Raw genomic sequence first — 12766 nt, 5'->3', positions numbered from 1 at the left:
GTTCTAGGGTGAAATTTTTTTTTTAATTTAAAAAATAATCTCCAGCCCACTTACGTGCTCTTCTAGAGCACATTCTCTCAGAACTCCAAGCAGTCACTCGGCCTCACCATCGGTGATTTACCTACGCTACCTGGAATCAGCGAGGAAAAGAAAAAAGCTACTTGGTCTCTTAGGAATCTTGTAAAGCTCACTCACTCATCAGCTGTGAATTAGGCTCATAAATCAGGTAATCTAACTCATTTCGCTTTAAATCAAACTAAACCTAATGACTTTAGCCCTCCTTTCTATCATCTCTTGAGGACAATTTTATTTCAACATATATATACACAAATTAACAAAAAACATTAAACTACCTACTTTGATCAGAATAAGAAAATGTGACATGTCTGCAGCACTACCACCTGCCAAGGATTAAACTAAATTACTTAGACCAGTTTGTAGGAAACAAAGGTGTACAAACCATCCATGTGTGCGCGTGTTTGTGTGTATGTGTGTGTGGTGGTGGTGTGTGTCTACTCACAGCTCACACCCTGTTTATTTTCAACCCAAAGTTTAATCCTTTAGGCATTATCAAGTCTCCCCTTCCCTGTTACAACAGAATGAAATCCTAATCTCTACACATAAAAGTGTCATTCTGATCTATTTCCATGTCTTTTCTTAAAGCCTGTGATCAGATGTCCACAGAAAACTTTTGGAGTCTTACTGCATTTAACCACAATGCATGTAAGTGATGTTACCTCTTGCCATCTGTCCTAGGGATTGAATGAAATTAAATCTAGAACTACTATACTCAGCTATGTTAGAGGTGTATCACTTCAACTATGTCTGGATTAGCCAGTACGGAAGTTACTAAAAATGTACCTTTAAAATTCCAAGCCAATCCTGGGAATCATTTACCACAGATGCAACCTATATCTTGGGAAACACAGGAAGTTAGATGTCACAGATCAAGACTACCATCTTTTGTAAGTTAGAAATAAAATTTTGGAATATTAGTTATAAAAAAAAAAAAGACAATACACAAAATCACCCGCCCAGGGAATTGCATCACGTACAGGAAAGTCAGCAGTGACGAGTCCTCTCGCCCAGTCTCAGGAAGGACTGCCAATGTGCTTGCACATTTCTAAGGGGGCAACAGGGTCGGACTGACCTTCCAGAGCTGAAAAGGCGTGCGAACCACAGTACACAAAGGACCACGAGACAGAACTTCTTACACACACTCCAGGAAGGAGAGACCACCACTATCCTGAATAAAACAGCTTTGGGATTTCAGAAAATTGTACTGTGATAGTACCAATGCTTCATGACCTTCCATAGCTTACAATTAGGACTTTAAAAACAAAAACTTAGTTGTGATACGGACAGAAACAGAGTGAGAATGAAGATACGAGGAGAAGTTACAGAACTGAACAGTAAAAACCAACATCCATGTGTTCATTTACCTTCTTATTTAGCCAGTGCCAGAGCTTGAGGATGGGGGGTAAGGTGAGGAAGAGAAGATAAGAACAGTGGAATATCATTAGAGAATGCAATAACAGTATGAGAAGAAAGAAAAGAAAGTCACCGACAGCATGAGGAGGAAATTATCCCAGACAAAAGAAAAACTAGGAAAAAACTGTAATGCATTAACAAAATTACAAAATCGCGTGAATGTAGTATTCCTGTAAGATATACAATGATTACAATGAAGATAACCCCAAGCTTTGCTGGCAACTCAACAATTAAAAACACATAAAGTAAGCTGAAAGTCTGTACCCCTTCAATAGCCACACCAAATTCCAAATATTAGAGTAATTATTAAGATCCTTTCACATATCATGCACCAAAAGGATCTTTAGTCCTTGTATAAACCAGTCTGTGCTCCTGTGTTACATTTTCATCGAACTTTGTAGCTGCAGCTTTATAACTAATACAGTTACAGTATTAGTTATTCAAAGTAAAACATTTCGGTGCTCCTCTGGAACAAAGGACACCTCACCGAAATGCAGGCATATCTAAGACTCCGTTTGTATTTGGTGTATTTCCTTCCACCCCAATTTTTAAACACACACAGTTTTCTACAAAAAAAGCAAGTTACTACAGCGGAAAGACAAAGACATTAACTGAAAATAAGAGTTACATTCTTTAAACAGTTTGAACTGCTAAATCTGGTCTAGTAAGATAAAACTTCATCTCAAGACCAGGGAGATGTGGTAAATATGTTGAAGTTTATGCAAAATCTTAGATTCCTTCTTATTTAAAAAAAGTTTAAAAATTAGTGAAAATACAAATAGGCAAATTACAAAAGAAAAATATGCTTAGCCTATAAGAATATATAAGGATAATCAGCCTAATTTTTATTTTTAAAAAATTTAGATTAAAAACAACACGGAGATACTTTTTATAAAACTGAAAAGGCCTTTTTGTTACTATGATTCCTTGGGAAGGACTCAAGGAAATAGGTATTCCACGTGTTGCACTGGTGGGAATTATAAAACTGGCAAAGTCTCTGGAAGACAGGCAATACGTAAGAAAAGGCATCCCTTGCTTCTCCTTTGACCCGGGATATTTTATTACACATTTGAAAGACTGACCACCTCCCCTCCATGTGCACCCCAGTACTATTCTCATCTACACTGGTTTCACCTACCAGGATTTCCCAACCTAAGTCACGATCAGACCTGTTAAAGGAAACTGACTAGCCGCTGTGATGAAGTCCAGCTCGCACAGCGTGGCACACAGAAAGACCCTCCTGATCCAGCCACACCTGCCCCTCCAGGCTGGCCTCCCAGGGACCACCGTTTCGTACACCCCAGCTGTGACCGGCGTCTCGGCCATCCCTCAGCATCCACGCTGTGGAAGTCTCTGTGCCTTTGCACTGCTCTATCCACACAATAAACTCCCACTTGCGCTTCAGAATTTGCCCTGGCGTCATCACCCCCTCTCCAAATCCACCCCTCTCCCCCTGCCTCACCAATGGTGAGTCAGTTTTTCCTCAGTACTACCACTGTATGGAATTATTCCATATTGGGTTGGCCAGAGAGTTCCTTCAGTTCCCCCGAAATGGCTCTATAGCATTTAGTTGCTTTTATCTTCATTCAAAACAATTTTGTTAGATTGTATTATGACTGCTGTCACATCAGTGTGAATTTTTAAAAAATCATCAAAATTGGTGAATTTTTGTGTAGCCATTTTAACCTTGAAGATGGAAAAAAATACAAAACATTTTTGGCATATTATGCTTTAGTATTTCAAGAAAGAAAAAAACATAACCGAAATGCAAAATAAAGATTTGTACAGTGTATGGAGAAGGTGCTGTGACTGAACGAACGTGTCAAAGTGGTTTGCGAAGTTTCGTGCTGGGATTCTCGTTGGACGACGCTCCGTGGTCGGGAAGACCAGCTGAAGTTGATAGCGATCAAATCGAGACATTAATTGGGAAGAATCAATGTTATACCACATGGGAGATAGCCAACATACTCCAACTATCTAAATCAATGAAGTTGTTGGTGAAAATGAAAAATGTCTTATTTTACAGTAAAAACTAAATGGACTTTTTGGCCAACCCCTTACTTTTCCTCCACAAATTGTAACAGCTAGTACTTGTACAGAGTTCATTGTGTGCCAGGCCCTGACCTGGGAATCGTGTACGTATTGACTCATTTAACACTCACAAAGCAATCGATGAGGTGCGTGCTTTACACTCACTGTGCTAATAAGGAAACAAAGGCACGGACAGATTAAGAAATTCATCCAACGTCGCACAGCTAACAGGCAGCTGAACTGGGACCTGAAACCAGAGTTGGATTCAGAGCCCAGGCTAAGCCTCTGAATCTAACAACGGCATCCAAATTTTAACGGACTGCTCTCTCTCTCCCTCAGCAGAACTTCTGCATCCAGGTTTCTATGATTCATCTGCTCTTCCCTAGGACTTAGCACCACATGAGATACGGGAATTATTCCAAAAATATTTACTGAGCTGAGCCACTACCCGGCTCTATAATTTTTACAAGTCAGTTAACCCCTCTGGATTTCCATTTGATCCTTATAATTATTTAAACTAAATATACTCTATGCTTATATAAACCATAATTATAAACTTTAAATGTAATCATAGAATTAGACTTTAATTGTGTTGTCAAAAATTCCAGTATAAACACTAAATGGAATGTTTCCTACGATGAAATGTACAAACCCCATGAAAACACCCCAGTCCTGAAGATACAATACCTTGCTATCGACCTTTAACAGGAACTTCCCAAGCCCGAGGACCGGCCAGGGCGCCAGAGCCTCCCGCCGCTCCCGGAGGAAGTGCTCGACGGCCCGCCACCACACGCAGCCACGCTGCTCCAGGAAGTCCACGACTCCGAAGTGGATGACGAGCTTTTTGAGGACGCAGACTACAAAGAAGAGAAGAAGTGCGTGCGTGAAGAAAACAGAGGTTGCCAAGTCGTAACGGGAAAAGGTCCTTCGGTTTCATGGGACCTTTCCAAGACAGTACAGCTCGTTTTTAAATGGAAATCAATTTTTAAAAAGCAAAGCCCTGGCTGGTGTAGCTCAGTGGATTGAGCATGGGCCTGTGAAGCAATTTTTAAAAAGCAGAGGGGGAGGTAAGGAAATTCAAGGTACTCTGAATTGATGGTACTGGGACCACCAACTTTTCACACCATCTCCACTCGCCCATACGTGTACCACCCCCTTTGTGGAGCCTGAAGCCCGGACGCCGTCCGGGGTTATTTCACAGCCTGCATACACAGAAGATACTCAGACCGTGACAATTTCAGTGGCTACATGCTACGGCCCTCCCACCTTGCCCCTTCCGGGGTAAAGAATACTAACCTCTGACATGTCCTAATCTCTTTGGCTATTATAGATAGCTGCTTTTGCCACTTAGGGCCTTTTTTTAAAAATGTTTAATGATCAGGAATGTAAAGGTATTTCACATGCATCATGGTTTTATACCACTGCAGGTAACATTTTCATTTATGTTCTTATTTCTCTACTTGATGTTGCTCTATACACCTGCATCTATTTTTTAAATCCCTACCCAAGGAGATTTTTTCATGCTTTTAGAGAGAGTGGAAGAGAGAGAGTTTAGAGACGGGTGGTGTCGGGGTGAGGGCCAGGGGCACATGACAACCTAGGCATGTGCCCTGACCGGGGATTGAACCCATGACCTTTGATTTGCGATGCCCGACCAACTGAGCCACGCCAGCCAGGGATGCACATCTCAATCATTTACCAGTATGTGGTAGACAAGCAGGCTGGGCACAAGCAGGGCTGTTCTGAATGGCCTCTGAGGCTGGGCACTGCACACCTTCATCCATATAGACCATAATGTGAATGCACCCCTCTGCAGTTAGGCAGTGACCCTTCAGGTAGGATTTAAATTTCCTGTGAAAGGCCAACTAAGAAAGTGGTGAGACTAGAAAGAAGTGCTACTTACCTGTGAAGATAAATTTGAATAATGATCCAACCACTACAACTTCCCTAATCCAGGGGTTCCTAAATGTTTCATGGTTTGCTATTTTGAACCATGAGCTTAGTGTTACATACCAGTTCCACAATTCCTTCGTTAGCATTTTAAAATCTCTATAGAGGTCCCAGGAAAACTCCTATAGTCTCTAGAATAAGCCCAGGGTATTTACAGACTGTAGAAAACCTTTTGGGGGCAACCCTGTTCCCAGCCTGCTGTCCCGGGCCATGTCAAATTCCTGATGGCCTGAGCATTATGAAGTGACTGAAACACAAGTAACTCTTGCTAACAATAAACTTTAAAGAAGAAGGGTTTCCAGTAGCACCTGACTCATAATTTCCCAGCATAAAAGAAATCATCTGGCAAAACCAAAGAAGTATGGAACAATCCAGAAGAGCAACTTAAACTGTCACTAAGCACTTCTATACATCCCTAACAGAAAGCACGGCTGCGTGAACTCTGTGACTTGCTTAATTACAAATGGTCCCGCCCCAACTGCCAAACAGAAGTTCTGCTTGAAGATGTAAGAAGCAGACACAAACTTGGACCACTTACATTTCATGTTCCCTAGGGACAGGCACTATGCAGTGTTCTGTTCATAACAAATCTTTAAAGAAATGGTATTTAGTTAACTTCCCAATTTAATGAGAATAACAAGTTTGAAAAGTAATGATCTAGAAGATAAAGGTCCAATAAGGTTAGAGCATGGTATAGAACACAGGCTTCTAATAATCCGATCATGTGTAAATCAGTAGTGAGAAACTCTGACATGGGAGGCAGGACCAATCAGATGTAGGAGGTACCCACACAGCAGGATCCCGAGCATCAAGTGAGGACTTCATAGATTTAGCAAAGACTGTGACTGCAATACGAAAAAAGCCCAAATGACCAGGAGATTGTAACAGACTCTTCTACAATGCACCCGAGTCAGAGGAAACTCTTCCTTGCTCTTGCCAGCATTAAAGGTTGCCTTTAGAAAGGCACCCTGATGTGGACCTTAAATTAGCATGGTATTCAGGTACAAAGGCCTAGTTTAATGATTCATGAAAAGCCATATGATTCCACTTTGATATGAAACATATAATATATATACAATTTTCTGTCAAACAAAAACATCACAATTTTGCATATATTTCTTAAAACCCACACTTCTACTTAATTAAAAATGCAATGTAAAATGTAAAGTGCACTTCATTAAGAGCAGCTCTCAAAATTCAATCATAAACCCCAAATGCAGACTGCTAACCTCCCCCCGCACAGAGTCAGGGATGGCCGAGCAGTCAACTCTCCACATGGCACTACCAGGCTGTATAATGCCACACAAAACTGCAAGAGGCTAAGTATATTTTTGAGCTTAAAAGAAAAATATTACGAAGGAATCAAGCGATAAGTTTCAAAATAATGTTTACTATTTAAATGTAAACATATGGTCATTTAATTTTAAAAAATAGTAAAATTACCCCAAGTATTAAAATCCACAGTTAAGAAAAAACCTTTTACCTGCAATCGGCACTGGCAGCAGCTGCACGATCCACAGGTTCAGCCAGAGCTGGACCGCGATGATGGCCCAAACGAGAGCCACGAAGTAGATGTCGCTCGTTTTCTTCTTCCTGAGGAACGTCCCCATTTCAGGCTTCTGTCTGCCCAGTGTGGGTGAAGGGGAGGAAGAGGAGGAGGAGGAGGACAATGCTGGAGGGGGTTCTCCTCTGTCCATGGTTTCTGGAGAAAGAAACAAAACAAATCACCCCCCATCTTAGTCCTCAGCAGTGAACAGTAATACAGAGTCACTCAGTTACTCTATTTGAACCCTTCAAAGCCTTCAAAATGTACTCTGATCATATGATTTCGCCAGGTTAAAAACAAGATCTGGATATATGTCTGCACATGCACTGAAATATATATGATGAAGTAACAATCCCAACAGTGTTTAAATTTAGGAAAATTAATTAAATCTGTTGGAGGAGGGGTGGGGTACAGGGAATATTTTATTTCCACTTTATACTGTTCAAGCTTTTTATGACATATGTTTATTAATATAGTCATCATTCAAACAAAAAACTAAAGAAAATATGTAATAAATAGCTGAGAATTATAATTAGTCCATGAAAATGACTCTGGTTTGAGTCATTTTAAAACTTTATGGTTTTAAAGCAACAAACATTAACATATAGAATTCCTATATTTAAAACTTTATCTCTTAATATAACCTTATATTAGATGCATTTATATATATTTCTGAGACCATGTGGCTCCTCACTTTCATTTCATCTAAAATGGAGCCAACAGCACTTACAAGAACCCAGGGCTTTGAAACATATGTTTCTGATTTTCTTTTACAAGGAAATATAAAACAAGATTGCTGGCCGTAATTTTCAGGGCTATATTACTTCTATTCCCTAGTTTTATCAAAACATAGCACACATGACTCATATATCAGAAAACATGTAACTCTCAAAAGCGGTATTACCCAGTATATATACCATGATGAGGGAAATGAGTTAGATCCTAAAACTTGCATTTTGTCTGCCATAAATAAAAGTTATTGACAAAAGTGTATCATATTTCAGAAAGTCTCACCAAAAGAAAAAAGAAACATGATCACTCACCATCCCAGCCCTGGACCTGCCCCACAGTCTTTACAGTTTTACACAGTGGATCAGGCTCCACTTATCCATCTACCTTCTCTTCAGCTGAATGCCAGCTCCAGGAGAGCCAAGGGCTTGTCTGCCTCATTATCCCTCCCCGGAATTCCTAGCGCACAGAACAGTACCTGACAGAGTGCATTTGGTAAATATGTATTGAAAGAATGCCTTCCCTGTGTTCAAAATTTCCATAAGCGAGTACACAGTAGCCCTCTGAGTGCTACATTGTAACTCCCTCAGTGTTCCTTTTAACATTTTAACATTAAATGTTTCACACTTAATGTTAAACATTTGTTAACATAACGTTAACACTTTAACATTAAATGTTTAGTTGTAGTAAATTTTTACTACCAATATAACCAGCACCATGGTAAGTCAGCCCACCTGTTAGTTACTAGAACTGACACTCTTTCCTGAGTCCAAGCTACTTACGTATCTGTTTCACTTTGCTCTCTGCAGTATCTTTCTAGTTGGGAAACTTCATGTTGGTGGATGTAGCAGACATTTAGAAGAATAAGTCTGTAACCAAAACATCATCCCCTTTCCACTTTGAAAACATGATTCAGTATATAAGAAAAGTAAGCTGTCCTGCTACCCCAAATGCATTTTTCTTAGCTGACCCCTTCCTTTGAAACTTGAGACTTTTCTTTTTTTTTTTTAAGATTTTATTTATTTGTTTTTTAGAAAGTGGAAGGGAAAGTGAAAGAGAGGGAAACATCAATGTGTGGTTGCCTCTCATGTGCCCCCAACTGGGGACCTGGCCCACAACCCAGGCATGTTCCCTGACTGGGAATTGAACCAGTGACCCCACCCCCCCAGTGACCCTTTGCTTTATAGGCCAGCACTCAACCCACTGAGCCACACCAGCCTCAACTCGAAAACCTTTGGCACTAATGGACCTCTTGGCATAGGCAGAGTGGCCTTTCATGTTCTTGAACTCTGTGTGAGTACAGTGTAGCTTTAAAGCTGACCTAAATCAACCAGCTGGATCTCACAGGAGCACTGACTTCAGAACGACCAGAGGCATCTGTTGTAACAGAAACAGCCAATATATTAACAGCACAAGGCATGCAAAGCAAACTGTGAGAAGCAAGTAATGCCAGAGAAATGGACAACTAAAAGTTGGAAAACAAAAGCCAAAAGAAAGATTTCGAGAAAGGGAGCAACAACCAAAAAAGCAACAACCAAAAAAGTTACAGCAAAACAGAAAAATTGAGGAGAATTGTGAGCTTTGGAAGAAATAGAAAATATAAACAGGATTAAGTGGGGGAAAATATGAACAAAGGTAAATAGGGAACTGAGAAAAGGAAAAATAATATGAAATTAGGGTAAGAAATAACAAAACAAGGAAAAGAAAAAGAAGCATTTTTAAGAAAGGTAAAGAATGAAGAATCAAGATAAGAACCTAAGAAGGTAAATAATTAAATATATGAAAAAGGTCATACATGAGAACAAAGCTGAGAAGCCAAAAGTGTAAAAATAGGAATCAGAGAGAAAAATGAAGGACCAGTACTAGCATTTGTAATCCTAGTGTCTTTCTTCATTTTATATTTGATGCTCATTTCATTTCCCAGAATGGTTTTGAAGGCATTCCGTCAAAAGGCCAGTCACCTTCAGGCTGAGTGGAGGGCTGGTCTTCCGCACCGGACTCATACCCCGTGATAGAGATGGCCAGGGTGGCCAGCGTAGAGGCGGCCATGGAGATAACTTGCCCGGGTAACTCTGCCCCTGTAAAACATGCATGCATTTAAAAAACTTTTTAAAGCACATGAACAAAGTGGAAAATAACTTGCAGATAAACACAATTCTACATTTTCAAGAGCAATAAAGGAAAATGGTTATGAATGACCCACCAGTCAGCGGTTATTTGCCAAGGGAGAATGGTTAAGAATCAACAGGAAAGTCAGCTAAATGTGCAGGTTCCTGGATTCTGTCTTTCTCATTTGGGAACTTCATGCTGGTACATGTGGCACATAATGGATATATAAGCAGAGAGTGCCACATTTGTATTTTTTAACTTCACAGGTTAATTTTAATACACCTTTCTGTTGAAAAACACTGCCACACCAAGTCTGCGAGCTTCCTGCATACAGACTGTCTCACTCTCCTTTGTATTACGAGCTTGTAGTACAGAATAGGACAGCCATACTTGGTGCCCTCAATTATAACATTCCACAAATGAATATGTAAAGATATGGGTATTACATAAAACTATATATATCTATAAAGTACATAATTCAGCACAGGCAAAACCCATTACTTAAAAATCTAAAAAATATTATTACCCTGTTGCATGAACAAATGTTCCCATGTTAAGTTCTTCATAGGTAGTACATCAAGATTAACCACTTACACTAGCCTCAAATAAAACATTTACTGGCCAGTAAGTTGGTCAGTAATTATTAGCCTTTAACCTGATACGGCAGACAGCACATACTAGCTAACACAATACCAGGTTTTAGAACGCTTTTCTGCACCCTACAGACTGGAAAGCTAGATTGTATTTCCTGCACTCCCTTGCAGCTAAGGTACCACATGGATGCCATTTCTATCAAGCAGGCACACCTGTGCAAGATTTGAAGCCCAAAGTGACTCACCATAATTTGGAAGCCACGTACATGTCAAAACACAGTCACAGAGGCATATGGCTTTTCCACAGAAACTTAAAAAGAAGTTCCAAATGTTCTGCCGTTTAATCTCTAACTTTGTGACAGACGGCAGCAGCTATGGAACTTCTGCTCAAACAGTCCTTGGGTGTCAATGAGCACTTCTGGTTGCATTACTTCTGTCTGTGTTGGATACAAGCAGACCTATGTCTGGTCTTTCCAAAAATTCTTAAGCAAGAATTCTGTATGCTAATCAGTACCTCTTACTACTTAGACCAGCTAGCATGGACTCCATTATCCACAACTAAGAACAGTGATCATTCCTTATTACCAAACAATATACCCACATTCGTACAGCTGGGACCTTACTTTGGGTAGGCCAATATTCAATGTGACAACACAGAGTTCTGACAAGCCAATGACTTTCAGCTCCAAATGAACTACACGGACCCAATAAACGAAACCTTCACAAATACTAACTTGTTTTCCAACTTGCTGATATCACTAAAATACACAGTAAATATTCAGTGAACCACAGCTAAATCAATGAAAACTATGCAGTATCATAAGAGTTAATACATAAATGAGTCAATACATTTTTAGACTACCTGAACTTCACAAAGGAATAAAAAGAAGAGCACACCAAACAAATCCACAGAGTATCTGAAAATTATGGATGTAAGATTTGGATACTGATCTTATCACTAAGCCTTTTGTCTTAGTGATACGTACCTGTACCCCCAAATCCCCAAGGATTTGGGAAGAAGGATGATAAATTAGAGAGAAAAACCCCAGAACTAAGAATCTAGACAAAGTTATGGTATTAGCAAAAAAGTCCCAGCTAAAAACAGACACACAGAAAAGGAAACATAATCTTGGGACCCAAGAACTATAAACAAAAAAGAGCACCCTAGGTTTCAAGTGCCAATCTGCCCAGGGGTTGGGGCCAACGTTCAGAGGAGGCCCGATAACAGGGATCTGCGCAAGTCCGAATGGGACAGGCCACTGACGTTAGCAGCCTTGCTCCAGGGACAGCGACTCTCAGTCCAGCAAATCACATAACAGTAACGCATCACATGTTCAGTGTCTGTTAGTCAGCAATGGGCAAAATAACGTTTTTAAAAATCAGGGGAAATATATTTTGAAACCAGTCTAAACAAGGAGACTTGATCTACTTTGTTCTCTTTCACAGGGATAATGGCAGTTGTCAGAAATACATCCAAAGATGCTTTACTGGAAGGAGGCCTGCATACCCAGTAAAACCTCCCAGCATGCACAGCTCCCTGCGAAGGAGGCTCGACCTCCATCACTGATGTAGAAACTACACCTCCTTCCCAGTGGCTTCTAGTGTCACTCCATTATCCTTCCGGTCAGTAACAAGGACGTGGACATACACCAGAAGGATACGCACCAACTCACTGGATTACTCAGAAAATATTACTAGGAGTTTCTCTAGGTCTATTTAACTGACAGTGTCAGAAATGAGGAGTGGGAGATGTGCAGTAAAACATCTTAGTTTGTTCTTTTTCTTTTTCCAATTTGGGCTTAAGTGGACCAAACATTTTCACTCGTAATGCATGCTACCCTAAAACAATTAAAGCAACTACTAAGCCTTCCTGAGAAGATACTCCTGGTCATTTATACACAGTTAACCAGTGTTAGCAGGAACAGACCCAGTTATATTTTACTTGCATACTTCTCAGGCTGGATGTCCAGCTGTTGAAGATACATCTGATGTGTTTCTATCACTTTTGAAAAAGCATTTCTCATACTAAGAGTGAATGGCTGAGCCTAAGTTTCTTCATCTGTAAAATAAGTACAATACCAGTCTCACTGGATGACTAAGAAAATTAACTGAGACGGCATGTTTAAAGAGTCCACCAGGGCCTTGCCCGTGCTGTCACTACTAATAATAACGCTAGGGTTCCTCTTTGCTCACAGGCTGACGAAGCACATCAGAGCTGGACTGAGGTTTCTACCAAGTGAGACTTCTGGGATCCAGGAGACAGAGAGGCTAGGTCCTGCAGCTGCAGTAAGCCAACAGGACCAACAGAGAAGACTGA

General features: G+C 40.3%; 1 protein-coding gene across 3 annotated transcripts in view; it reads right to left on the bottom strand.

Moving 5' to 3' along the window:
* Positions 1-12766, bottom strand: part of TMEM245 (transmembrane protein 245) — an 80942-nt gene that overhangs the window by 53265 nt on the left and 14911 nt on the right. For 2 of the 3 annotated variants that reach the window (XM_037152736.2, XM_053656347.1), the window contains exons 4-6: positions 9709-9825; positions 6956-7174; positions 4210-4379 (exon numbers count right to left, since the gene is read on the bottom strand). In XM_037152736.2, coding sequence (XP_037008631.2) covers positions 4210-4379; positions 6956-7174; positions 9709-9825 — 506 coding nt within the window. Of the gene's footprint in view, positions 1-1442; positions 1467-4209; positions 4380-6955; positions 7175-9708; positions 9826-12766 lie in introns of all 3 variants that reach the window. The other variant, XM_053656346.1, reaches the window with a different exon arrangement.

The sequence above is a fragment of the Artibeus jamaicensis genome, unplaced genomic scaffold (genome assembly GCF_021234435.1).
Source record: "Artibeus jamaicensis isolate MK-2021 breed Jamaican fruit bat unplaced genomic scaffold, CSHL_Jam_final scaffold_1964, whole genome shotgun sequence".
Taxonomy (NCBI): domain Eukaryota; kingdom Metazoa; phylum Chordata; class Mammalia; order Chiroptera; family Phyllostomidae; genus Artibeus; species Artibeus jamaicensis.
The sequence above is the reverse complement of the archived record's forward strand: the minus strand, read 5'-3'. Positions and strand labels throughout refer to the sequence as shown.